The 26,344-nt window shown below is 49.4% G+C and overlaps 1 protein-coding gene across 1 annotated transcript in view; it reads right to left on the minus strand.

Moving 5' to 3' along the window:
* The window catches only part of LOC141073910 (oocyte zinc finger protein XlCOF29-like), a 49,138-nt gene extending 26,319 nt beyond the window's left edge, over window positions 1–22,819 (minus strand). The window contains exon 1 of the mRNA XM_073561447.1: window positions 22,754–22,819. Within this exon, the coding sequence (XP_073417548.1) occupies window positions 22,754–22,819 (66 nt within the window). The remainder of the gene's footprint in view (window positions 1–22,753) is intronic.
* Window positions 22,820–26,344: the final 3,525 nt, after the last annotated feature.

Here is a 26,344-nt window from a genome sequence, read left to right on the forward strand (position 1 = left end):
AGCCTTCACTAGACCCCTGTAAAGCTGTATAATGAGGCCCAGGCTTTATAGTGAAGGGACAGGAGTGAGGGTCTGTTCCCAGGAGCTACAGTCTGAGGAAATGGATAAAAGCCTTCACTAGACCCCTGTACAGATGCATAATGAGGCCCAGGCTTTATAGTGAAGGGACAGGAGTGAGGGCCTGTACCCAGGAGCTACAGTCTGAGGAAAGGACTAAAAAGCCTTCACTAGACACCTGTACAGCTGTATAATGAGGCCCAGGCTTTATAGTGAAGAGACAGGAGTGAGGGTCTGTTCCCAGGAGCTACAGTCTGAGGAAAGGGCTAAAAAGCCTTCACTTGACCCCTGTACAGCTGTATAATGAGGCCCAGGCTTTATAGTGAAGGGTCAGGAGTGAGGGCCTGTTCCCAGGAGTTAGACCGAGGAAAGGGCTAAAAAGCCTTGAATAGACCCCTGTACAGCTGTATAATGAAACCCAGGATTTATAGTGAAGGGTCAGGAGTGAGGGACTGTTCCCAGGAGCTACAGTCTGAGGAAAGGGCTAAAAAGCCTTCACTAGACCCATGCACAGCTGTATAATGAGGCCCAGGCTTTATAGTGAGGGGACAGGAGTGAGGGTCTGATCCCAGGAGCTACAGTCTCGGCAAAGGGCTAAAATGCCTTCACTAGACCCCTGTACATATGTATAATGAGGCCCAGGCTTTATAGTGAAGGGACAGGAGTGAGGGCCTGTACTCTGGAGCTACAGTCTGAGGAAAGGGCAAAAAAAGCCTTCACTAGACACCTGTACAGCTGTATAATGAGGCCCAGGCTTTATAGTGAAAGGCCAGGAGTGAGGGTCTGTTCCCAGGAGCTACAGTCTGAGGAAAGGGCTGAAAAGCCTTCACTAGACCCCTGTATAGCTGTATAATGAGGCCCAGGCTTTATAGTGAAGGGACAGGAGTGAGGGTCTGTTCCCAGGAGCTACAGACTGAGGAAAGGGCTAAAAAGCCTTCACTAGACCCCTGTACAGCTGTATAATGAGGCCCAGGCTTTATAGTGAAGGGACAGGAGTGAGGGCCTGTGCCCAAGAGCTACAGACTGAGGAAAGGGATGAAAAGCCTTCACTAGACCCCTGTACAGCTGTATAATGAGGCCCAGGCTTTATAGTGAAGGGACAGGAGTGAGGGCCTGTTCCCAGGAGCTACAGACCGAGGAAAGGGATAAAAAGCCTTCACTAGACCCCTGTACAGCTGTATAATGAGACCCAGGCTTTATACAGAAGGGACAGGAATGAGGGCCTGTTCCCAGGAGCTACAGTCTGAGGAAAATGCTAAAAAGCCTTCACTAGACCCCTGTACAGCTGTATAATGAGGCCCAGGCTTTATAGTGAAGGGACAGGAGTGAGGGCCTGTTCCCAGGAGCTACAGTCTGAGGAAAGAGCTAAAAAGCCTTCACTAGACCACTGTACAGCTGTATAATGAGGCCCAGGCTTTATAGTGAAGGGACAGGAGTGAGGGCCTGTGCCCAGGAGCTACAGACTGAGGAAAGGGCTAAAAAGCTTTCACTAGACCCCTGTACAGCTGTATAACGAGGCCCAGGCTTTATAGTGAAGGGACAGGAGTGAGGGCCTGTACCCAGGAGCTACAGTCTGAGGAAAGGGCAAAAAAGCCTTCACTAGACACCTGTACAGCTGTATAATGAGGCCCAGGCTTTATAGTGAAGGGACAGGAGTGAGGGTCTGTTCCCAGGAGCTACAGTCTGAGGAAAGGGCTGAAAAGCCTTCACTAGACCCCTGCACAGCTGTATAATGAGGCCCAGGCTTTATAGTGAAGGGACAGGAGTGAGGGCCTGTTCCCAGGAGCTACAGACCGAGGAAAGGGCTAAAAAGCCTTCACTAGACCCCTGTACAGCTGTATAATGAGGCCCATGCTTTATAGTGAAGGGACTAGAGTGAGGGCCTGTGACCAGGAGCTACAGTCTGAGGAAAGGGCTAAAAAGCCTTCACTAGACCCATGTACAGCTGTATAATGAGGCCCAGGCTTTATAGTGAAGGGACAGGAGTGCGGGCCTGTTCCCAGGAGCTACAGTCTGAGGAAAGAGCTAAAAAGCCTTCACTAGACCCCTGTACAGCTGTATAATGAGGCCCAGGCTTTATAGTGAAGGGACAGGAGTGAGGGCCTGTGCCCAGGAGCTACTGTCTGAGGAAAGAGCTAAACAGCCTTCACTAGACCCCTGTACAGCTGTATAATGAGGCCCAGGCTTTATAGTGAAGGGACAGGAGTGAGGGCCTGTACCCAGGAGCTACAGTCTGATGAAAGGGCAAAAAAGCCTTCACTAGACCCCTGTACAGCTGTATAATGAGGCCCAGGCTTTATAGGAGTGAGGGTCTGTTCCCAGGAGCTACAGTCTAAGGAAACGGCTGAAAAGCCTTCACTAGACCCCTGCACAGCTGTATGAGGCCCAGGCTTTATAGTGAAGGGACAGGAGTGAGGGCCTGTTCCCAGGAGCTACAGACCGAGGAAAGGGCTAAAAAGCCTTCACTAGACCCCTGTACAGCTGTATAATGAGACCCAGGCTTTATACAGAAGGGACAGGAGTGAGGGCCTGTTCCCAGGAGCTACAGTCTGAGGAAAGGGCTAAAAAGCCTTCACTAGACCTCTGTACAGCTGTATAATGAGGCCCAGGCTTTATAGTGAAGGGACAGGAGTGAGGGCCTGTGCCCAGGAGCTACTGTCTGAGGAAAGAGCTAAACAGCCTTCACTAGACCCCTGTACAGCTGTATAATGAGGCCCAGGCTTTATAGTGAAGGGACAGGAGTGAGGGTCTGTTCCCAGGAGCTACAGTCTGAGGAAAGGGCTAAAAGCCTTCACTAGACCCCTGTACAGCTGTATAATGAGGCCCAGGCTTTATAGTGAAGGGACAGGAGTGAGGGCCTGTACCCAGGAGCTACAGTCTGATGAAAGGGCAAAAAAGCCTTCACTAGACCCCTATACAGCTGTATAATGAGGCCCAGGCTTTATAGGAGTGAGGGTCTGTTCCCAGGAGCTACAGTCTAAGGAAAGGGCTGAAAAGCCTTCACTAGACCCCTGCACAGCTGTATAATGAGGCCCAGGCTTTATAGTGAAGGGACAGGAGTGAGGGCCTGTTCCCAGGAGCTACAGACCGAGGAAAGGGCTAAAAAGCCTTCACTAGACCCCTGTACAGCTGTATAATGAGACCCAGGCTTTATACAGAAGGGACAGGAGTGAGGGCCTGTTCCCAGGAGCTACAGTCTGAGGAAAGGTCTAAAAATCCTTCACTAGACCCCTGTACAGCTGTATAATGAGGCCCAGGCTTTATAGTGAAGGGACAGGAGTGAGGGCCTGTGCCCAGGAGCTACTGTCTGAGGAAAGAGCTAAACAGCCTTCACTAGACCCCTGTACAGCTGTATAATGAGGCCCAGGCTTTATAGTGAAGGGACAGGAGTGAGGGCCTGTACCCAGGAGCTACAGTCTGATGAAAGGGCAAAAAAGCCTTCACTAGACCCCTGTACAGCTGTATAATGAGGCCCAGGCTTTATAGGAGTGAGGGTCTGTTCCCAGGAGCTACAGTCTAAGGAAAGGGCTGAAAAGCCTTCACTAGACCCCTGCACAGCTGTATAATGAGGCCCAGGCTTTATAGTGAAGGGACAGGAGTGAGGGCCTGTTCCCAGGAGCTACAGACTGAGGAAAGGGCTAAAAAGCCTTCACTAGACCCCTGTACAGCTGTATAATGAGACCCAGGCTTTATACAGAAGGGACAGGAGTGAGGGCCTGTTCCCAGGAGCTACAGTCTGAGGAAAGGGCTAAAAAGCCTTCACTAGACCTCTGTACAGCTGTATAATGAGGCCCAGGCTTTATAGTGAAGGGACAGGAGTGAGGGCCTGTTCCCAGGAGCTACAGTCTGAGGAAAGGGCTAAACAGCCTTCACTAGACCCCTGTACAGCTGTATAATGAGGCCCAGGCTTTATAGTGAAGGGACAGGAGTGAGGGTTTGTTCCCAGGAGCTACAGTCTGAGGAAAGGGCTAAAAGCCTTCACTAGACCCCTGTACAGCTGTATAATGAGGCCCAGGCTTTATAGTGAAGGGACAGGAGTGAGGGCCTGTACCCAGGAGCTACAGTCTGATGAAAGGGCAAAAAAGCCTTCACTAGACCCCTGTACAGCTGTATAATGAGGCCCAGGCTTTATAGGAGTGAGGGTCTGTTCCCAGGAGCTACAGTCTAAGGAAAGGGCTGAAAAGCCTTCACTAGACCCCTGCACAGCTGTATAATGAGGCCCAGGGCTTTATAGTGAAGGGACAGGAGTGAGGGCCTGTTCCCAGGAGCTACAGACCGAGGAAAGGGCTAAAAAGCCTTCACTAGACCCCTGTACAGCTGTATAATGAGACCCAGGCTTTATACAGAAGGGACAGGAGTGAGGGCCTGTTCCCAGGATCTACAGTCTGAGGAAAGGGCTAAAAATCCTTCACTAGACCCCTGTACAGCTGTATAATGAGGCCCAGGCTTTATAGTGAAGGGACAGGAGTGAGGGCCTGTGCCCAGGAGCTACTGTCTGAGGAAAGAGCTAAACAGCCTTCACTAGACCCCTGTACAGCTGTATAATGAGGCCCAGGCTTTATAGTGAAGGGACAGGAGTGAGGGCCTGTACCCAGGAGCTACAGTCTGATGAAAGGGCAAAAAAGCCTTCACTAGACCCCTGTACAGCTGTATAATGAGGCCCAGGCTTTATAGGAGTGAGGGTCTGTTCCCAGGAGCTACAGTCTAAGGAAAGGGCTGAAAAGCCTTCACTAGACCCCTGCACAGCTGTATAATGAGGCCCAGGCTTTATAGTGAAGGGACAGGAGTGAGGGCCTGTTCCCAGGAGCTACAGACCGAGGAAAGGGCTAAAAAGCCTTCACTAGACCCCTGTACAGCTGTATAATGAGACCCAGGCTTTATACAGAAGGGACAGGAGTGAGGGCCTGTTCCCAGGAGCTACAGTCTGAGGAAAGGGCTAAAAAGCCTTCACTAGACCTCTGTACAGCTGTATAATGAGGCCCAGACTTTATAGTGAAGGGACAGGAGTGAGGGCCTGTGCCCAGGAGCTACTGTCTGAGGAAAGAGCTAAACAGCCTTCACTAGACCCCTGTACAGCTGTATAATGAGGCCCAGGCTTTATAGTGAAGGGACAGGAGTGAGGGTCTGTTCCCAGGAGCTACAGTCTGAGGAAAGGGCTAAAAGCCTTCACTAGACCCCTGTACAGCTGTATAATGAGGCCCAGGCTTTATAGTGAAGGGACAGGAGTGAGGGCCTGTACCCAGGAGCTACAGTCTGATGAAAGGGCAAAAAAGCCTTCACTAGACCCCTGTACAGCTGTATAATGAGGCCCAGGCTTTATAGGAGTGAGGGTCTGTTCCCAGGAGCTACAGTCTAAGGAAAGGGCTGAAAAGCCTTCACTAGACCCCTGCACAGCTGTATAATGAGGCCCAGGCTTTATAGTGAAGGGACAGGAGTGAGGGCCTGTGCCCAGGAGCTACAGTCTGAGGAAAGGGCTAAAAAGCCTTCACTAGACCCCTGTACAGCTGTATAATGAGACCCAGGCTTTATACAGAAGGGACAGGAGTGAGGGCTTGTTCCCAGGAGCTACAGTCTGAGGAAAGGGCTAAAAATCCTTCACTAGACCCCTGTACAGCTGTATAATGAGGCCCAGGCTTTATAGTGAAGGGACAGGAGTGAGGGCCTGTGCCCAGGAGCTGCAGTCTGAGGAAAGGGCTAAAAAGCCTTCACTAGACCCCTGTACAGCTGTATAATGAGGCCCAGGCTTTATAGGAGTGAGGGTCTGTTCCCAGGAGCTACAGTCTAAGGAAAGGGCTGAAAAGCCTTCACTAGACCCCTGCACAGCTGTATAATGAGGCCCAGGCTTTATAGTGAAGGGACAGGAGTGAGGGCCTGTTCCCAGGAGCTACAGACCGAGGAAAGGGCTAAAAAGCCTTCACTAGACCCCTGTACAGCTGTATAATGAGACCCAGGCTTTATACAGAAGGGACAGGAGTGAGGGCCTGTTCCCAGGAGCTACAGTCTGAGGAAAGGGCTAAAAATCCTTCACTAGACCCCTGTACAGCTGTATAATGAGACCCAGGCTTTATACAGAAGGGACAGGAGTGAGGGCCTGTTCCCAGGAGCTACAGTCTGAGGAAAGGGCTAAAAATCCTTCACTAGACCCCTGTACAGCTGTATAATGAGGCCCAGGCTTTATAGTGAAGGGACAGGAGTGAGGGCCTGTGCCCAGGAGCTACTGTCTGAGGAAAGAGCTAAACAGCCTTCACTAGACCCCTGTACAGCTGTATAATGAGGCCCAGGCTTTATAGTGAAGGGACAGGAGTGAGGGCCTGTACCCAGGAGCTACAGTCTGATGAAAGGGCAAAAAAGCCTTCACTAGACCCCTGTACAGCTGTATAATGAGGCCCAGGCTTTATAGGAGTGAGGGTCTGTTCCCAGGAGCTACAGTCTAAGGAAAGGGCTGAAAAGCCTTCACTAGACCCCTGCACAGCTGTATAATGAGGCCCAGGCTTTATAGTGAAGGGACAGGAGTGAGGGCCTGTTCCCAGGAGCTACAGACCGAGGAAAGGGCTAAAAAGCCTTCACTAGACCCCTGTACAGCTGTATAATGAGACCCAGGCTTTATACAGAAGGGACAGGAGTGAGGGCCTGTTCCCAGGAGCTACAGTCTGAGGAAAGGGCTAAAAATCCTTCACTAGACCCCTGTACAGCTGTATAATGAGGCCCAGGCTTTATAGTGAAGGGACAGGAGTGAGGGCCTGTGCCCAGGAGCTACTGTCTGAGGAAAGAGCTAAACAGCCTTCACTAGACCCCTGTACAGCTGTATAATGAGGCCCAGGCTTTATAGTGAAGGGACAGGAGTGAGGGTCTGTTCCCAGGAGCTACAGTCTGAGGAAAGGGCTAAAAGCCTTCACTAGACCCCTGTACAGCTGTATAATGAGGCCCAGGCTTTATAGTGAAGGGACAGGAGTGAGGGCCTGTACCCAGGAGCTACAGTCTGATGAAAGGGCAAAAAAGCCTTCACTAGACCCCTGTACAGCTGTATAATGAGGCCCAGGCTTTATAGGAGTGAGGGTCTGTTCCCAGGAGCTACAGTCTAAGGAAAGGGCTGAAAAGCCTTCACTAGACCCCTGCACAGCTGTATAATGAGGCCCAGGCTTTATAGTGAAGGGACAGGAGTGAGGGCCTGTTCCCAGGAGCTACAGACCGAGGAAAGGGCTAAAAAGCCTTCACTAGACCCCTGTACAGCTGTATAATGAGACCCAGGCTTTATACAGAAGGGACAGGAGTGAGGGCCTGTTCCCAGGATCTACAGTCTGAGGAAAGGGCTAAAAATCCTTCACTAGACCCCTGTACAGCTGTATAATGAGGCCCAGGCTTTATAGTGAAGGGACAGGAGTGAGGGCCTGTGCCCAGGAGCTACTGTCTGAGGAAAGAGCTAAACAGCCTTCACTAGACCCCTGTACAGCTGTATAATGAGGCCCAGGCTTTATAGTGAAGGGACAGGAGTGAGGGCCTGTACCCAGGAGCTACAGTCTGATGAAAGGGCAAAAAAGCCTTCACTAGACCCCTGTACAGCTGTATAATGAGGCCCAGGCTTTATAGGAGTGAGGGTCTGTTCCCAGGAGCTACAGTCTAAGGAAAGGGCTGAAAAGCCTTCACTAGACCCCTGCACAGCTGTATAATGAGGCCCAGGCTTTATAGTGAAGGGACAGGAGTGAGGGCCTGTTCCCAGGAGCTACAGACCGAGGAAAGGGCTAAAAAGCCTTCACTAGACCCCTGTACAGCTGTATAATGAGACCCAGGCTTTATAGTGAAGGGACAGGAGTGAGGGCCTGTTCCCAGGAGCTACAGTCTGAGGAAAGGGCTAAAAAGCCTTCACTAGACCTCTGTACAGCTGTATAATGAGGCCCAGGCTTTATAGTGAAGGGACAGGAGTGAGGGCCTGTGCCCAGGAGCTACTGTCTGAGGAAAGAGCTAAACAGCCTTCACTAGACCCCTGTACAGCTGTATAATGAGGCCCAGGCTTTATAGCGAAGGGACAGGAGTGAGGGCCTGTTCCCAGGAGCTACAGTCTGATGAAAGGGCAAAAAAGCCTTCACTAGACCCCTGTACAGCTGTATAATGAGGCCCAGGCTTTATAGCGAAGGGACAGGAGTGAGGGTCTGTTCCCAGGAGCTACAGTCTGAGGAAAGGGCTAAAAAGCCTTCACTAGACCCCTGTACAGCTGTATAATGAGGCCCAGGCTTTATAGTGAAGGGAGAAAAGTGGAGAAAGGAGCCAGAAGAGCCGGACTGCCCATCACTAACCTGCAGAGCCGCACTCCACATATATGGCTGCTCTGTGCGCACAGGACCTGTGAAGAGGTCACAGGAGGGGAGGAGTCAGGGGTCACATGATCAGGGGCCTCAGTGTGTGCAGGACTCTGCTGTGCTGGTTGTCATGGTGCTGGATGAGGGGAAGTTTCTCTGTGGGGTCAGGAGGGGTTTACAGGGTGGATGTAGCAGAGCCGCGTGTGTACGAGGTGTACGAGGTGTTCGGAGCGGAGCCGTGTGTGTACGAGGTGTACGGAGCGGAGCCGTGTGTGTACAAGGTGTACGGAGCGGAGCCGTGTGTGTACGAGGTGTACGGAGCGGAGCCGTGTGTGTACAAGGTGTACGGAGCGGAGCCGTGTGTGTACGAGGTGTAAGGAGCGGAGCCGTGTGTATACGAGGTGTACGGAGCGGAGCCGTGTGTGTACGAGGTGTACGGAGCGGAGCCGTGTGTGTACGAGGTGTACGGAGCGGAGCCGTGTGTGTACGAGGTGTACGGAGCGGAGCCGTGTGTGTACGAGGTGTACGGAGCGGAGCCGTGTGTGTACGAGGTGTACGGAGCGGAGCCGTGTGTGTATGAGGTGTACGGAGCGTAGCCGTGTGTATACGAGGTGTACGGAGAGGAGCCGTGTGTACGAGGTGTACGGAGCGGAGCCGTGTGTGTACGAGGTGTACGGAGCGGAACCGTGTGTGTACAAGGTGTACAGAGCGGAGCCGTGTGTGTACGAGGTGTACGGAGCGGAGCCGCATGTGTAAGAGGTGTACGGAGCGGAGCCGTGTGTGTACGAGGTGTACGGAGCGGAGCCGTGTGTATACGGAGCGGAGCCGCGTGTGTATGAGGTGTACGGAGCGGAGCCGTGTGTGTACGAGGTGTACGGAGAGGAGCCGTGTGTACGAGGTGTACGGAGCGGAGCCCTGTGTGTACGAGGTGTACGGAGCGGAGCCGTGTGTGTACAAGGTGTACGGAGCGGAGCCGTGTGTGTACGAGGTGTAAGGAGCGGAGCCGTGTGTGTACGAGGTGTACGGAGCGGAGCCGTGTGTGTACGAGGTGTACGGAGCGGAGCCGTGTGTGTACGAGGTGTGCGGAGCGGAGCCGTGTGTGTACGAGGTGTACGGAGCGGAGCCGTGTGTGTACGAGGTGTACGGAGCGGAGCCGTGTGTGTACGAGGTGTACGGAGCGGAGCCGTGTGTGTATGAGGTGTACGGAGCGTAGCCGTGTGTATACGAGGTGTACGGAGCGGAGCCGTGTGTGTACGAGGTGTACGGAGCGGAACCGTGTGTGTACAAGGTGTACAGAGCGGAGCCGTGTGTGTACGAGGTGTACGGAGCGGAGCCGCGTGTGTAAGAGGTGTACGGAGCGGAGCCGTGTGTGTACGAGGTGTACGGAGCGGAGCCGTGTGTATACGGAGCGGAGCCGCGTGTGTATGAGGTGTACGGAGCGGAGCCGTGTGTGTACGAGGTGTACGGAGCGGAGCCCTGTGTGTACGAGGTGTACGGAGCGGAGCCGTGTGTGTACAAGGTGTACGGAGCGGAGCCGTGTGTGTACGAGGTGTACGGAGCGGAGCCGTGTGTGTACGAGGTGTACGGAGCGGAGCCGCATGTGTAAGAGGATTAAGGAGCGGAGCCGCGTGTGTACGAGGTGTACGGAGCGGAGCCGCGTGTGTACGAGGTGTACGGAGCGGAACCGCGTGTGTACGAGGTGTACGGAGCGGAACCGTGTGTGTACAAGGTGTACAGAGCGGAGCCGTGTGTGTACGAGGTGTACGGAGCGGAGCCGCATGTGTAAGAGGTGTACGGAGCGGAGCCGTGTGTGTACGAGGTGTACGGAGCGGAGCCGTGTGTATACGGAGCGGAGCCGCGTGTGTATGAGGTGTACGGAGCGGAGCCGTGTGTGTACGAGGTGTACGGAGCGGAGCCCTGTGTGTACGAGGTGTACGGAGCGGAGCCGTGTGTGTACAAGGTGTACGGAGCGGAGCCGTGTGTGTACGAGGTGTACGGAGCGGAGCCGTGTGTGTACGAGGTGTACGGAGCGGAGCCGCATGTGTAAGAGGATTAAGGAGCGGAGCCGCGTGTGTACGAGGTGTACGGAGCGGAGCCGCGTGTGTACGAGGTGTACGGAGCGGAGCCGCGTGTGTACGAGGTGTACGGAGCGGAGCCGCGTGTGTACGAGGTGTACGGAGCGGAACCGCGTGTGTACGAGGTGTACGGAGCGGAGCCGCGTGTGTACGAGGTGTTCGGAGCGGAGCCGTGTGTGTACGAGGTGTACGGAGCGGAGCCGTGTGTATACGAGGTGTACGGAGCGGAGCCGTGTGTGTACAAGGTGTACGGAGCGGAGCCGTGTGTGTACGAGGTGTAAGGAGCGGAGCCGTGTGTTTACGAGGTGTACGGAGCGGAGCCGTGTGTGTACGAGGTGTACGGAGCGGAGCCGTGTGTGTACGAGGTGTACGGAGCGGAGCCGTGTGTGTACGAGGTGTACGGAGCGGAGCCGTGTGTGTACGAGGTGTACGGAGCGGAGCCGTGTGTGTACGAGGTGTACGGAGCGGAGCCGTGTGTGTACGAGGTGTACGGAGCGTAGCCGTGTGTATACGAGGTGTACGGAGAGGAGCCGTGTGTACGAGGTGTACGGAGCGGAGCCGTGTGTGTACGAGGTGTACGGAGCGGAACCGTGTGTGTACAAGGTGTACAGAGCGGAGCCGTGTGTGTACGAGGTGTACGGAGCGGAGCCGCATGTGTAAGAGGTGTACGGAGCGGAGCCGTGTGTGTACGAGGTGTACGGAGCGGAGCCGTGTGTATACGGAGCGGAGCCGCGTGTGTATGAGGTGTACGGAGCGGAGCCGTGTGTGTACGAGGTGTACGGAGAGGAGCCGTGTGTACGAGGTGTACGGAGCGGAGCCCTGTGTGTACGAGGTGTACGGAGCGGAGCCGTGTGTGTACAAGGTGTACGGAGCGGAGCCGTGTGTGTACGAGGTGTACGGAGCGGAGCCGTGTGTGTACGAGGTGTACGGAGCGGAGCCGCATGTGTAAGAGGATTAAGGAGCGGAGCCGCGTGTGTACGAGGTGTACGGAGCGGAGCCGCGTGTGTACGAGGTGTACGGAGCGGAGCCGCGTGTGTACGAGGTGTACGGAGCGGAGCCGCGTGTGTACGAGGTGTACGGAGCGGAACCGCGTGTGTACGAGGTGTACGGAGCGGAGCCGCGTGTGTACGAGGTGTACGGAGCGGAGCCGTGTGTATACGGAGCGGAGCCGCGTGTGTATGAGGTGTACGGAGCGGAGCCGTGTGTGTACGAGGTGTACGGAGAGGAGCCGTGTGTACAAGGTGTACGGAGCGGAGCCCTGTGTGTACGAGGTGTACGGAGCGGAGCCGTGTGTGTACGAGGTGTACGGAGCGGAGCCGTGTGTGTACGAGGTGTACGGAGCGGAGCCGCATGTGTAAGAGGATTAAGGAGCGGAGCCGCGTGTGTACGAGGTGTACGGAGCGAAGCCGCGTGTGTACGAGGTGTACGGAGCGGAGCCGCGTGTGTACGAGGTGTACGGAGCGGAGCCGCGTGTGTACGAGGTGTACGGAGCGGAGCCGCGTGTGTACGAATTGTACGGAGCGGAGCCGCATGTGTACGAGGTGTACGGAGCGGAGCCGCGTGTGTACGAGGTGTACGGAGACGAGCCGCGTGTGTACGAGGTGTACGGAGACGAGCCGCGTGTGTACGAGGTGTACGGAGACGAGCCGCGTGTGTACGAGGTGTACGGAGACGAGCCGCGTGTGTACGAGGTGTACGGAGACGAGCCGCGTGTGTACGAGGTGTACGGAGACGAGCCGCGTGTGTACGAGGTGTACGGAGACGAGCCGCGTGTGTACGAGGTGTACGGAGACGAGCCGCGTGTGTACGAGGTGTACGGAGACGAGCCGCGTGTGTACGAGGTGTACGGAGACGAGCCGCGTGTGTACGAGGTGTACGGAGACGAGCCGCGTGTGTACGAGGTGTACGGAGACGAGCCGCGTGTGTACGAGGTGTACGGAGACGAGCCGCGTGTGTACGAGGTGTACGGAGACGAGCCGCGTGTGTACGAGGTGTACGGAGACGAGCCGCGTGTGTACGAGGTGTACGGAGACGAGCCGCGTGTGTACGAGGTGTACGGAGACGAGCCGCGTGTGTACGAGGTGTACGGAGCCGAGCCGCGTGTGTACGAGGTGTACGGAGCAGAGCCACGTGTGTATGAGGTATACGGAGCGGAGCCGCATGTGTACAGTACGAGGTGTACGGAGCGGAGCCGCGTGTGTACGAGGTGTACGGAGCGGAGCCGCGTGTGTACGAGGTGTACGGAGCGGAGCCGCGTGTGTACGAGGTGTACGGAGCGGAGCCGCGTGTGTAAGAGGTGTACGGAGCGGAGCCGCGTGTGTAAGAGGTGTACGGAGCGGAGCCGTGTGTGTAAGAGGTGTACGGAGCGGAGCCGTGTGTGTAAGAGCTGTAAGGAGCGGAGCCGCGTGTACGAGGTGTACGGAGCGGAGCCGCGTGTGGACGAGGTGTACGGAGCCGAGCCGCGTGTGTACGAGGTGTACGGAGCCGAGCCTTGTGTGTACGAGGTGTACGGAGCAGAGCCACATGTGTACGAGGTATACGGAGCGGAGCCGCATGTGTACAGTACAAAGTGTACGGAGCGGAGCCGCATGTGATCGCCGTGTTCACAATTGTGCATGTCACATTTGTGTTTTTAATCCGTTTTTTTCCTTGCTTTGCATGGTTTGGGAGACCCCACCCCTCTCTTGTGTGACGTGCACATAAGAGCTGTCTCAGACCACAAGCCCATACTAGGGAGTGGCCTGTCTGAATCCTGTTCATATTAGACACTGTTCACATGTTCAGGTTTTTAATACATTAGATAGGGACTGCTTCAATAGGAGTTACTGTTGTGAGCTCATTTTCTCATTCACCTTTGATGTCCAATGAACTCCCTCTGCTGGTGAAAGGAGGTGGTGAAACTGATTTGGATGGGAGAAACCTGTCACCTGAACAGGGGGATTGCGATTGGACATCTGGAATCTCTGAGTGGATATAAGGCAGCCGACGCCCTGTAGGGTTGCTGGTGATTTCTCCACTCTGAGCTCTGGCCTCCAGTTCAGTTCCTGTCTTCTAAAGCTAAGTTTTGCTCTGTTATTGTTCCATGAGATTTTGTCTGATTTGCTTAGTTTTGTATTCTGCCAGCCCCGGCTGGGGCTCTGCTGAATTTCCATTTTTGTCCCTGATCGGTTAAATCTCTTTTGCTCTGTCTTCAGAATATATCGGAGTGCTGACATAGGGATTTTGAAGTCTAGTGTCTTCAGGGCCGTTTTTCCTATCAGACGTGTTGGGACATTTTTGGTAGGGTTTTTTCTGTCCTTTCCTATCTAGTTAGTTGGGCCCCATCGTTTGCTCTGCCTGTCTTTCTGTCTGTGTTTGTGTTTTCATCTGTTTTCACCGACAATACATGTTGGGGGCTGTCTATTGCTTTGGGGTCTGCTCTGGGGCAGTTTAGATTTCCCCTTTCTTTCTTTAGGCTTATTTAGTTCTCCGGCTGTGAAGAGGCGTCTAGGACCACCATAGGATCGCTCCACGGCTACTGTTAGTTGTGAATAGGATCAGGGGTCTGCAATCCGCTAGCTACCAACCTCTCTGGTTTTCTGGACTTAGCTTGCATTTTTGTTTTTTCCTCCTCTGGTGACTCAAAATAACAGAATCACCAGCCATACCGCAGATTCTAGGGTACTCAATAGCAGGAAAGAATTGTAAAAAAAAAAAATTAAAAGTCAGAATTGTTTTTTTTTTCTAATGTATATTTTTTCCTCTTTTTCTCTGGGGCCGTAGGAGGAATTTTTTCTTAATGGAGATTAAGCAATTGTCTGATCGTGTGGAGCAGCTCGCTGCTGAAGTGCGGGGAATTTCCGCCTATGTTGCTCATTCACATGCTGCTGAACCAAAGATCCCTACTCCTGATGTGTTTTTTGGGGATCGGTCTAAATTTTTGAAATTTAAGAATAATTGTAAATTATTTCTTGCCTTGAAGCCTAGCTCATCGGGGAGCTCTGTGCAGCAGGTTAAAATTGTCATCTCTTTGCTGCGCGGCGATCCCCAGGATTGGATGTTTTCTTTGACACCTGATGATCCTATTCTAACTAATGTGGATGCATTTTTTCAAGCCTTGGGGTTGTTGTATGATGAACCTAATGCTATTGATCAAGCTGAAAAAGTCCTGTTGGCATTGAGCCAGGGTCAGGATTCTGCAGTTGTACTGTCAAAAATTCCGAAAGTGGGCGGTCCTTACTACCTGGAATGATGGTGCCTTGGCAGCTCTCTTTCGGAAGGGTTTGTCAGAAACCGTAAAAGATACTATGGTGGGATTTCCTGTTCCCTCAGGTCTTGATGATTCTATGTCATTAGCCATTCAGGTTGATCGGCGTTTACGTGAACGTAAAATTACACGAGAAATGTTGCCACCTGTTGAACAAATGTGTGAACCTATGCAATGTGATAGAGTTTTGTCTAGGGCGCAACGTCAGGAGTTCAGAAGGCGTAATAAGCTGTGTTTTTTCTGTGGAGATGCCTCTCATAATATTTCTGTCTGCCCTAAATGAGAGAAACGTTTTGCACACACATTTGCTGTGGGTGGTGTACAACCTAAGTTTCTTCTGGCAATTACTCTGATCTGCTCCCTGTCCACATTTTCCGCCAAGGCTTTTGTGGATTCAGGAGCGGTTCTGAACCTGATGGACTTGGATTTTGCTAAACGTTGTGGGTTTCCTATGACACCTCTACGGACGCCTATCCCTTTGAGGGGTATTGATGCTACTCCTTTGTCGAAGAATAAACCTCAGTTTTGGACCCAGGTGGTAATGCGGGTCGCCCCAGACCATCAAGAAGATTGCAGATTTTTGGTGTTGCATAATTTGCATGATACCATTGTTCTGGGATTTCCCTGGTTGCAAATCCAAAATCCAGTTTTGTTTTGGAAATCTGTGTCTGTGGTGAGTTGGGGTTGTCGGTGTGCCCTTAGTGACACTCCTGTTTTCTCCACCTCTCCCCAGTCGCATGATGTTACTGACTATTTGGCGGACTTTTATGATGTATTTAGTGAGAATGAGTCTGCGTCTTTGCCTCCTCATAGGAGTTATGACTGTGCAATTGAGCTGAGCCCTGGGTGTAAATTTCCCAAGGGTCGACTTTTCAATTTATCTGTACCCGAGCACGAGGCTATGCGATCTTATATTAAGGAGTCATTGGAGAGGGGTCATATTAGACCATCCTCTTCACTCTTGGGTGCTGTTTTTTTTTTCGTGGCCAAGAAAGATGGTTCATTTATGCCTTGTATTGACTATCGTTCCCTCAACAAAATTACTGTTAAATATCAGTATCCGTTACCCCTGATTTCTGATCTATTCTCCAGAGTTAAAGGTGCTTGCTGGTTTACCAAGCTTGACCTCAGGGGGGGCGTATAATCTTATTCGCATTAAGCATGGGGATGAATGGAAGACGGCGTTTAATACTCCGGAGGGACATTTTGAGTACCTGGTGATGCCTTTTGGGCTCACTAATGCCCCTTCTGTCTTCCAGTGCTTCATGAATTATATTTTCCGGGACTTTGTGGATACATTTTTGATCATCTATCTGGATGATATTTTGATCTTTTCCAGGGATTGGGACTCTCATGTGGAACATGTTCGGACTGTGTTCCGGATTTTGAGGGAGAATTCCCTGTATGTTAAGGGGTCGAAATGCCTTTTTGGTGTACAGAGGATTTCATTTTTGGGATTTATTTTGTCTCCATCAACTATTGAAATGGACCTGGCCAAGGTACAGGCCATTTATGATTGGGTTCAGCCCACTTCTTTGAAGGCCCTCCAGAAGTTTTTGGGTTTTGCTAATTTTTATCGTAAATTTATAGCTAATTTTTCTGGTATTGCCAAACCATTGACTGATTTGACTAAGAAGGGTGCTGATGTGCTGAATTGGTCTCCAGAGGCTGTTTCTTCCTTTCAGGAGCTGAAGCGGAGGTTCACTTCTGCTCCGGTTTTGCGGCAACCTGATGTCTCACTCCCGTTTCAGGTAGAGGTGGACGCTTCTGAGATTGGTGCAGGAGCTGTTTTGTCCCAAAAAGATCTGGTAACATCTAAAATGAATCCCTGTGCTTTCTTTTCCCGAAAGTTCTCCCCATCTGAACGCAACTATGATGTGGGGAATCGGGAACTGTTAGCCATAAAATGGGCATTTGAGGAGTGGAGACATTGGTTGGAGGGAGCTAGACATCAAGTCGTGGTCCTGACTGACCACAAGAATTTGATTTACCTTGAGTCGGCCAAACGCTTGAATCCTAGACCGGCTAGGTGGGCCTTGTTTTTCACACGTTTTGATTTTGTGGTCTCTTTTCTTCCGGGCACTAAGAATGTCAAGGCAGACACCCTCTCTAGGAGTTTTTTTGCTGATTCTCCTATTGTGACCAAGCCTGCTACCAACTTAGGTGAGGGGGTAGTTCTTTCTGCCATCTCGCCCGATTTGAGACGTGCTCTGAAAGAGTTTCAGGAGGACAAACCTGAGCGTTGTCCCATTGGAAAATTGTATGTTCCTGACCAGTGGAGGAAGAGAGTAATGTCTGAAGTTCATTGCTCCGCATTGGCTGGTCATCCAGGTATTTTTGGTACTAAAGATTTGATGAGTCGGTCTTTTTGGTGGCCCGCCTTATCTCGTGATGTCAGGAATTATGTGCAGTCCTGTGGGACTTGCTCCCGGTCTAAACCTTTTTCTCACTCTAGTGGGTTGTTGATGCCTTTGCCGGTGCCCAGGAGGCCATGGACCCATATTTCAATGGATTTTATTTCTGATCTGCCTGTCTCTCAGAGAATGACTGTTATCTGGGTGATTTGTGGTAGATTCTCTAAGATGGTCCATCTTGTACCACTCCCTAAGTTGCCATCTTCCTCAGAGTTGGTGCCCTTGTTTTCGCAACAGGTGGTTCTCTTGCATGGGATTCCTGAGAACATTGTATCTGACACAGGAGTTCAGTTTGTCTCTAGATTTTGGAGGACTTTTTGTTCCAAGCTGGGAATTCAGTTGTCCTCCTCTGCGTTTCACCCTCAGACCAATGGGCAGACGGAGAGAACAAACCAGACTTTGGAGTCTTATTTGAGATGTTTTATCTCTGCCGATCAGGATGATTGGGTCTCATTTTTGCCCTTGGCCGAATTTGCTTTAAATAATAGAGCTAGTTCTGCCACTTTGATGTCACCTTTTTTTTGTAACTTTGGGTTTCATCCTCGATTCTCTTCAGGGCAGGTGGAGTCTTCTGCCTGCCCAGGTGTTGACACTGTGGTGGAGAGAATGCACCAGATTTGGGACCAAGTGGTGGATAAGTTGTCTCTCTCCCAGGAAAAGGCCCAGCGGTTTTCCAACCGGCATAGGACCATTGGTCCCCGGTTTAAGGTGGGTGATATGGTTTGGTTGTCATCAAAGAATATCTCTATGAAGGTGGCTTCTCCAAAGTTTAAACCTAGATTTATTGGACCTTACAAGATTTTGGAGATTCTTAATCCGGTCTTTTTTTCGATTGGCTCTTCCTGTTACATTTAAGATCCATAACGTGTTTCATAAGTGTCTGTTGAAGATGTTTGTTGAGCCAGTAGTTCCTGTGGTGGCACCTCCTGACCCTGTATTGGTTGAAGGTAATGTGGAATATGAGGTTGAGAAGATACTGGATTATCGTCTGGCTAGACGGAGACTCCAGTATTTGGTTAAGTGGAAGGGTTATGTCCAGGAGGATAATTCTTGGGTCTCTGCATCTGATATTCATGTCGAAAGATTGGTTCTTGCTTTTCATCGGGCCCATCCTAATCGGCCTGGTGGCGTGGATGAGGGTTCGGTGACCCCTCCTCAAGGGGGAGGTACTGTTGTGAGCTCATTTTCTCGTTCACCTTTGATGTCCGATGAACTCCCTCTGCTGGTGAAAGGAGGTGGTGAAACTGATTTGGATGGGAGAAACCTGTCACCTGAACAGGTGGATTGCGATTGGACATCCGGAATCTCTGAGTGGATATAAGGCAGCCGACGCCCTGTAGGGTTGCTGGTGATTTCTCCGCTCTGAGCTCTGGCCTCCAGTTCAGTTCCTGTCTTCTAAAGCTAAGTTTTGCTCTGTTATTGTTCCATAAGATTTTGTCTGATTTGCTTAGTTTTGTGTTCTGCCAGCCCCGACTGGGGCCCTGCTGAATTTCCATTTTTGTCCCTGATTGTTTAAATCTCTTTTGCTCTGTCTTCAGAATATATCGGAGTGCTGATATAGGGATTTTGAAGTCTAGTGACTTCAGGGCCGTTTTTCCTATCAGACATGTTGAGACATTTTTGGTAGGGTTTTGCAGATTGCAGCCAACATCTTTTCTGTCCTTTCCTATCTAGTTAGTTGGGCCCCATAGTTTGCTCTGCCTTTCTATCTGTGTTTGTGTTTTCATCTGTTTTCACCGACAATACATGTTGGGGGCTGTCTATTGCTTTGGGGTCTGCTCTGGGGCAGTTTAGATTTCCCCTTTCTTTCTTTAGGCTTATTTAGTTCTCTGGCTGTGAAGAGGCGTCTAGGACCACCGTAGGAACGCTCCACGGCTACTGTTAGTTGTTGTGAATAGGATCAGGGGTCTGCAGTCCGCTAGCTACCAACCTCTCTGGTTTTCTGGACTTAGCTTGCATTTTTGTTTTTTCCTCCTCCGGTGACTCATTCATAACAGGTTACCTTGACGTGGTGGAGCAGCTTGATGTACATTTTTTTGCGCAAAAAAAGTATCAACTAAATACCCTGTATTTGTTATCCAGCACTTGCTGATTACTGCCATTTTTTATTGCAGCGTATTTTTGCAAATCTGTCATTCTGTGTTTTCTTGTTGTATCTCAGTGGGTGGTGTGAGCATTGTCTGATCAACGTGTTCACAATTGTGCATGTCACATTTGTATTTTTAATCCGTATTTTCCTTGCTTTGCATGGTTTGGGAAACCCCACCCCTCTCTTGTGTGACGTGCACATAAGAGCTGTCTCAGACCACAAGCCCATACTAGGGAGCGGCCTGTCTGAATCCTGTTCATATTAGACACTGTTCACATGTTCAGGTTTTTAATACATTAGATAGGCACTGCTTCGATAGGGGTTACCTTGACGTGGTGGAGCAGCTTGATGTACATTTTTTTGCGCAAAAAAAGTATCAACTAATACCCTGTATTTGTTATCCAGCACTTGCTGATTACTGCCATTTTTTATTGCAGAGTATTTTTTCAAATCTGTCATTCTGTGTTTTCTTGTTGTATCTCAGTTAGTGGGTGGTGTGAGCATTGTCTGATCGACGTGTTCACAATTGTGCATGTCACATTTGTGTTTTTAATCCGTTTTTTTCCTTGCTTTGCATTGTTTGGGAGACTCCACCCCTCTCTTGTGTGACGTGCACATAAGAGTTGTCTCAGACCACAAGCCCATACTAGGGAGGGGCCTGTCTGAATCCTGTTCATATTCGACACTGTTCACATGTTCAGGTATTTAATACATTAGATAGGGACTGCTTCGATAGGGGTTACCTTGACGTGGTGGAGCCGCTTGATGTACATTTAAGTATCAACTAAATACCCTGTATTTGTTATCCAGCACTTGCTGATTACTGCCATTTTTTATTGCAGAGTATTTTTGCAAATCTATCATTCTGTGTTTTCTTGTTTTATCTCAGTTAGTGGGTGGTGTGAGTATTGTCTGATCGACGTGTTCACAATTGTGCATGTCACATTTGTGTTTTTAATCTGCTTTTTTCCTTGCTTTGCATGGTTTGGGAGACCCCACCCCTCTCTTGTGTGACGTGCAAATAAGAGCTGTCTCAGGCCACAAGCCCATATTAGGGAGTGGCCTGTCTGAATCCTTTTCATATTAGACACTGTTCACATGTTCAGATTTTTAATGCATTAGATAGGGACTGCTTCGATAGGGGTTACCTTGACGTGGTGGAGCAGCTTGATGTACTTTTTTTGCGCAGAAAAAGTATCAATTATATACCCTGTATTTGTTATCCAGCACTTGCTGATTACTGCCATTTTTTATTGCAGAGTATTTTTGCAAATCTGTCATTCTGTGTTTTCTTGTTGTATCTCAGTGGGTGGTGTGAGCATTGTCTGATCAACGTGTTCACAATTGTGCATGTCACATTTGTATTTTTAATCCGTATTTTCCTTGCTTTGCATGGTTTGGGAAACCCCACCCCTCTCTTGTGTGACGTGCACATAAGAGCTGTCTCAGACCACAAGCCCATACTAGGGAGCGGCCTGTCTGAATCCTGTTCATATTAGACACTGTTCACATGTTCAGGTTTTTAATACATTAGATAGGCACTGCTTCGATAGGGGTTACCTTGACGTGGTGGAGCAGCTTGATGTACATTTTTTTGCGCAAAAAAAGTATCAACTAAATACCCTGTATTTGTTATCCAGCACTTGCTGATTACTGCCATTTTTTATTGCAGCGTATTTTTGCAAATCTGTCATTCTGTGTTTTCTTGTTGTATCTCAGTGGGTGGTGTGAGCATTGTCTGATCAACGTGTTCACAATTGTGCATGTCACATTTGTATTTTTAATCCATATTTTCCTTGCTTTGCATGGTTTGGGAAACCCCACCCCTCTCTTGTGTGACGTGCACATAAGAGCTGACTCAGACCACAAGCCCATACTAGGGAGCGGCCTGTCTGAATCCTGTTCATATTAGACACTGTTCACATGTTCAGGTTTTTAATACATTAGATAGGCACTGCTTCGATAGGGGTTACCTTGACGTGGTGGAGCAGCTTGATGTACATTTTTTTGCGCAAAAAAAGTATCAACTAATACCCTGTATTTGTTATCCAGCACTTGCTGATTACTGCCATTTTTTATTGCAGAGTATTTTTTCAAATCTGTCATTCTGTGTTTTCTTGTTGTATCTCAGTTAGTGGGTGGTGTGAGCATTGTCTGATCGACGTGTTCACAATTGTGCATGTCACATTTGTGTTTTTAATCCGTTTTTTTCCTTGCTTTGCATTGTTTGGGAGACTCCACCCCTCTCTTGTGTGACGTGCACATAAGAGTTATCTCAGACCACAAGCCCATACTAGGGAGGGGCCTGTCTGAATCCTGTTCATATTCGACACTGTTCACATGTTCAGGTATTTAATACATTAGATAGGGACTGCTTCGATAGGGGTTACCTTGACGTGGTGGAGCCGCTTGATATACATTTAAGTATCAACTAAATACCCTGTATTTGTTATCCAGCACTTGCTGATTACTGCCATTTTTTATTGCAGAGTATTTTTGCAAATCTATCATTCTGTGTTTTCTTGTTTTATCTCAGTTAGTGGGTGGTGTGAGTATTGTCTGATCGACGTGTTCACAATTGTGCATGTCACATTTGTGTTTTTAATCTGCTTTTTTCCTTGCTTTGCATGGTTTGGGAGACCCCACCCCTCTCTTGTGTGACGTGCAAATAAGAGCTGTCTCAGGCCACAAGCCCATATTAGGGAGTGGCCTGTCTGAATCCTTTTCATATTAGACACTGTTCACATGTTCAGATTTTTAATGCATTAGATAGGGACTGCTTCGATAGGGGTTACCTTGACGTGGTGGAGCAGCTTGATGTACTTTTTTTGCGCAGAAAAAGTATCAATTATATACCCTGTATTTGTTATCCAGCACTTGCTGATTACTGCCATTTTTTATTGCAGAGTATTTTTGCAAATCTGTCATTCTGTGTTTTCTTGTTATACCTTGTAATGAGCCAACTGTAAGACAAAACCTGGAAAAAATCAACTCCGTGGAACAGAAAAGGGATCTGGTCTGATATGCAATTTAGGTTATTTATGAAAGAGGAAGAAATTGAGGATTTAAAGGACCAAGCAAGAATCTCTTGGAGGACAGACTGCAAACAACAGGCAGCATTCATCGGACATCCAGAGACCTGAGCATCCAAAGGTAGGACCATCCTGCAACCCCAAACAACCTATAGACGTCTTACAAATTAACCCTCTTAGAAATAAGGATTATAATTACTATATAACCACAAAAATGGAAAACCCAAATTTAGAAGGAGTAAATGAGCAAAGCACAGAGCTGGAGACACAGGACACCTGGGGGTCAGACATGGAGACACCACATGGGCAGAGGAGCAGTAAAGCCAGGAAAGGAATCACAATCAGAGAGAAACCAGAAACTCTTATTGCTGATTACACCAAAGAGGAAGATAAAAGAAAAAACAACCTGCTATTCTACACAGATCAACTCTCAGCCTGGCACACCACCCTGTGCAAACATTATAAATATATATTTAAGTGCAACACTAATAATGGCAGGCACATTAAAATCAGAAGCCAAGCAGATGATGACACCAACTCACTTACCATAAGCCTATACAACAATGTCATGGTGCAAGGGACGAGGACAATCTGCAGCAGTTTGAAAACCATTTTACTCATATCAGAGAACAGGCACAAATCTTTAAAAAACAACCCCTAGAGGCCACTTCTAATGCTTACATCTCTACAGAGACCTCTAGGTTCAGCTCCTCAACCCCCAACTCTTCATACCTCTCCCCTGAGGCCATCAGAGACTGCCTATCCCAATTAGAAAGAGAACTGGTCCAAATTAGGGAAGAGCTTCAAAGAAACTCGCATAGAAATGCAAATGACCAAGTAACAAGTGAGATCAATAAACTGAAATGTGAGTACAAGTCAGCTCTACAGAAGATAAGAGAAGAAATGCATGAATTACAAAATGACAATGAGAGACTCAGAAAGGAGATCGCAGAACTAAAAACACAGACCCCTCACCATCTGACCCAGCAGGGGGCAAAGGAAGCAAGCCAGAGAGCAGACAACATGGCCTCCACTGACCAGAATGTGAAGATGCCAAATAACAGCACAACAATAACCAATACGACCAATCCTGAAACCAATAAAAGTGAACCAGAAACGAGAGAGATAGAAAAGAGAAGAGAACCAACCACCAGCAAAGCCAGCATCACAGACCCCCATCAGCGGCCACTTAACCCACCCCAGACATCACAAAGTCCTGACATTGTCCTAATAATGGACTCAAATGGGAAGTACCTAAATACACGATGGCTATTCCCAGGAAAACGGGTCAGAAAAGTTCACTGTGCAACTATTGAACAGGTGACAGAGGTCATCAGTAATCCGCGGTTTACCAACCCAAACCATATTATCATACAAACAACCTGCCAGACCAGCACCAGCAGATCGCAGGACAACTTATCCAATTAGCAAAGACAGCAAAACTAAAATTCCCAGACAGCAAAATCATTCTGTCATCTCTGCTCCCAACAAAGGATATATCCAGGCAAACCACCCAAAGTATCAATATGGAACTGACAGAAAGGGTCAAGACTGTCCCAAACGTGACCCTGGCACAACACCTTTCCATAAACCACCATCACCTGTATGATAATAAACACCTCAACAAACAAGGGGTCAGCCTCCTGGCCAAAGAGCTGAAATACATTGTACTAAACAGAGGACCGAGGCCTGGACTCAACAGTGACCATAATCACACTGAAAGACCCCCAACAATAAAAAGGCAGAAAACCCCAATCCTATCTCCAGAAGCAGGAAACAAAGCTCTTCACCCAAAATCAGACCATCAGAGGAGGAGACCACCACGGAGGGGTCCACCGACCTCACACAGATACATGCAGAGCAGAGATATGGATGAGATAAAGACCCTGCTCAGTGCACTATGCAGGAAACTAATGTGACTGGATGCAACCAAGCACATCTACAGAACAGTCAGAAATCCAGTTTGATCTACACAGCCATACTCATTACAAGGTATATACACCCAAGATATATAGAAACATGACTTCACTTACAATCAGCAGCTGGAATATTCAGGGTCTCAACACCTCGACCTTTGGATGTAAAACAAATGACCCTGACTTTATACAAAGACTGAGAAATATAGACATTCAGATCCTCCTGGAAACATGGACCAGAGCCGAAAACGAATCTCTGGTGCTCATCGGATACAGGGAAATCTCTGTCCCTGCCCTGAAAAATAAAAACATCAAACAGGGCCAGAGCTCAGGAGGAATACTGATCTGGTATAAAGAGGAGCTCCACCAGTACATCAAACCGGTGAAGAGAGGAGGCAGCCACATATGGATCAGGATCAGCAGCTCCATCCACACCTCTCAGTCTGATGTCCACCTCTGCGCCACCTATATACCACCACCAGAGTCACCCTACTTCAATCCAGACTGCTTCGAGATCCAACAAAGAGAAGCCGCCCACTATCAGGGCCTGGGCAAAGTTCTCATCTTTGGAGACCTCAATGCAAGAACAGGGAGAGAAAACGACTTCCTGACCACGGATGGGAACATCTACATATTTGGAGCAGAGAATGACGGCCAAGACTCAGTAGTCACAGAGAGAAACATCTATGACAGTACAGTCAACAAAAGTGGTAAAAAGCTCCTGAACGTATGTAGAAGTTTAGGAATTCATATTCTTAATGGACGAACCAAAGGGGTCTCCTTAGGGAGGTGTAAACTAAACTACCATGTAGGGAGAAGTGTAGTAGATTATGCCATTACAGATATGAACCTGGTAAATATCAGCGCCTTCATAGTCTCCCCACAAACGCACCTGTCAGACCACAGCCAACTTCTTCTGTACCTGAAATCTACAGAGAAACCATCCACTCAAAAGCCACAGCAGAGTGGCCGCTTCACCCGGCCTCCATCCTAAAAAATGGCACAAAATGTCAGCAGTAAAGTATAAAGAGGCTCCCAGCAGACCTGAAATACAGCGGATGCTCCACCACTTCTACAACTACGAGTACCAGCCTAACCCAAAGGGAGTGAGTCAAGCTGCCAAAGACCTCAACAATATATTCTATGCAATGGCCAGACTGTCCGACCTTAAAAAAGTCAACTACAAGAGACCAAAATAAAAACAAATCAATGGATGGTTTACAGAGAATGTAAAGCCGTACGGAAGACCCTGAGAACAGCCTCAAACAAGAAACACAGAGACCCCAACCACCCGGGTCTGAGGGAAGCCTATGAAACCATACAAAGGTAGTACAAAACCATCCTCAGGAGGAAGAAGCAGAGATACATCTCTATCAAGCTCAACCAACTCCAAGATGCCCTCCAAGACAACTCCTTCTGGGAACTATGGAACCACATGGGCACAAACGACAAGAAAAAGCAACATCAATATCCAAAATGGCAACATCTGTCTCCAGTACTTCAGAGACCTCTATAATGACATTCCAAAGGAAGAACTAAGCCAAGAACAGGAAAGCATAATGGCAAAACTAAAAGCAATGGAGGAAAAAGTAAAAAATTTCCAAAACCCCGTGGATACACCTATTACATTACAGGAAGTAGCAGAGAGAATCTCTTCCATAAGATGTAGAAAAGCCAGTGGCCTGGATGGAATCCTACCAGAAATGCTGAAGTACAGCCCACCAGAAATACAGGCCGCAATGGTTAAACTCTTCAATATTGTGCTAAGTGCCGGCTACTTCCCTCGTACCTGGAACCAAGGCCTCATCACACCCATCCACAAGAATGGGGACAGGTATGACCCTGCCAACTACAGAGGAATATGTGTCAGCAGCAACCTGGGAAAACTGTTCAACAGCATCCTGAACAAGAGGATCCTCAGTTTCCTCACCGAGCACAACGTCCTCAGCAAGAGCCAAGCAGGGTTCATGCCAAACCACCGCACTACCGACCACATCTATACCCTGCACAGCCTCATTCAGAGACACTTCCACAATACAAAGAACGGGAAGATATACGCCTGTTTCGTAGACTTTAAAAAGACCTTTGATTCGGTGTGGCACCCAGGCTTATTCCTGAAACTGCTGGAGAGCGGAATAGGAGGAAAGACCTACGATGTTATCAAAAGCTCCTACACCGAGAACCTCTGCAGTGTGAGTGTGAACGGTAATAGAACGGCCTA

Source organism: Dendrobates tinctorius, unplaced genomic scaffold, assembly GCF_039654945.1.
Source record: "Dendrobates tinctorius isolate UK_male_01 unplaced genomic scaffold, ASM3965494v1 ptg000320l, whole genome shotgun sequence".
Taxonomy (NCBI): Eukaryota; Metazoa; Chordata; class Amphibia; order Anura; family Dendrobatidae; genus Dendrobates; species Dendrobates tinctorius.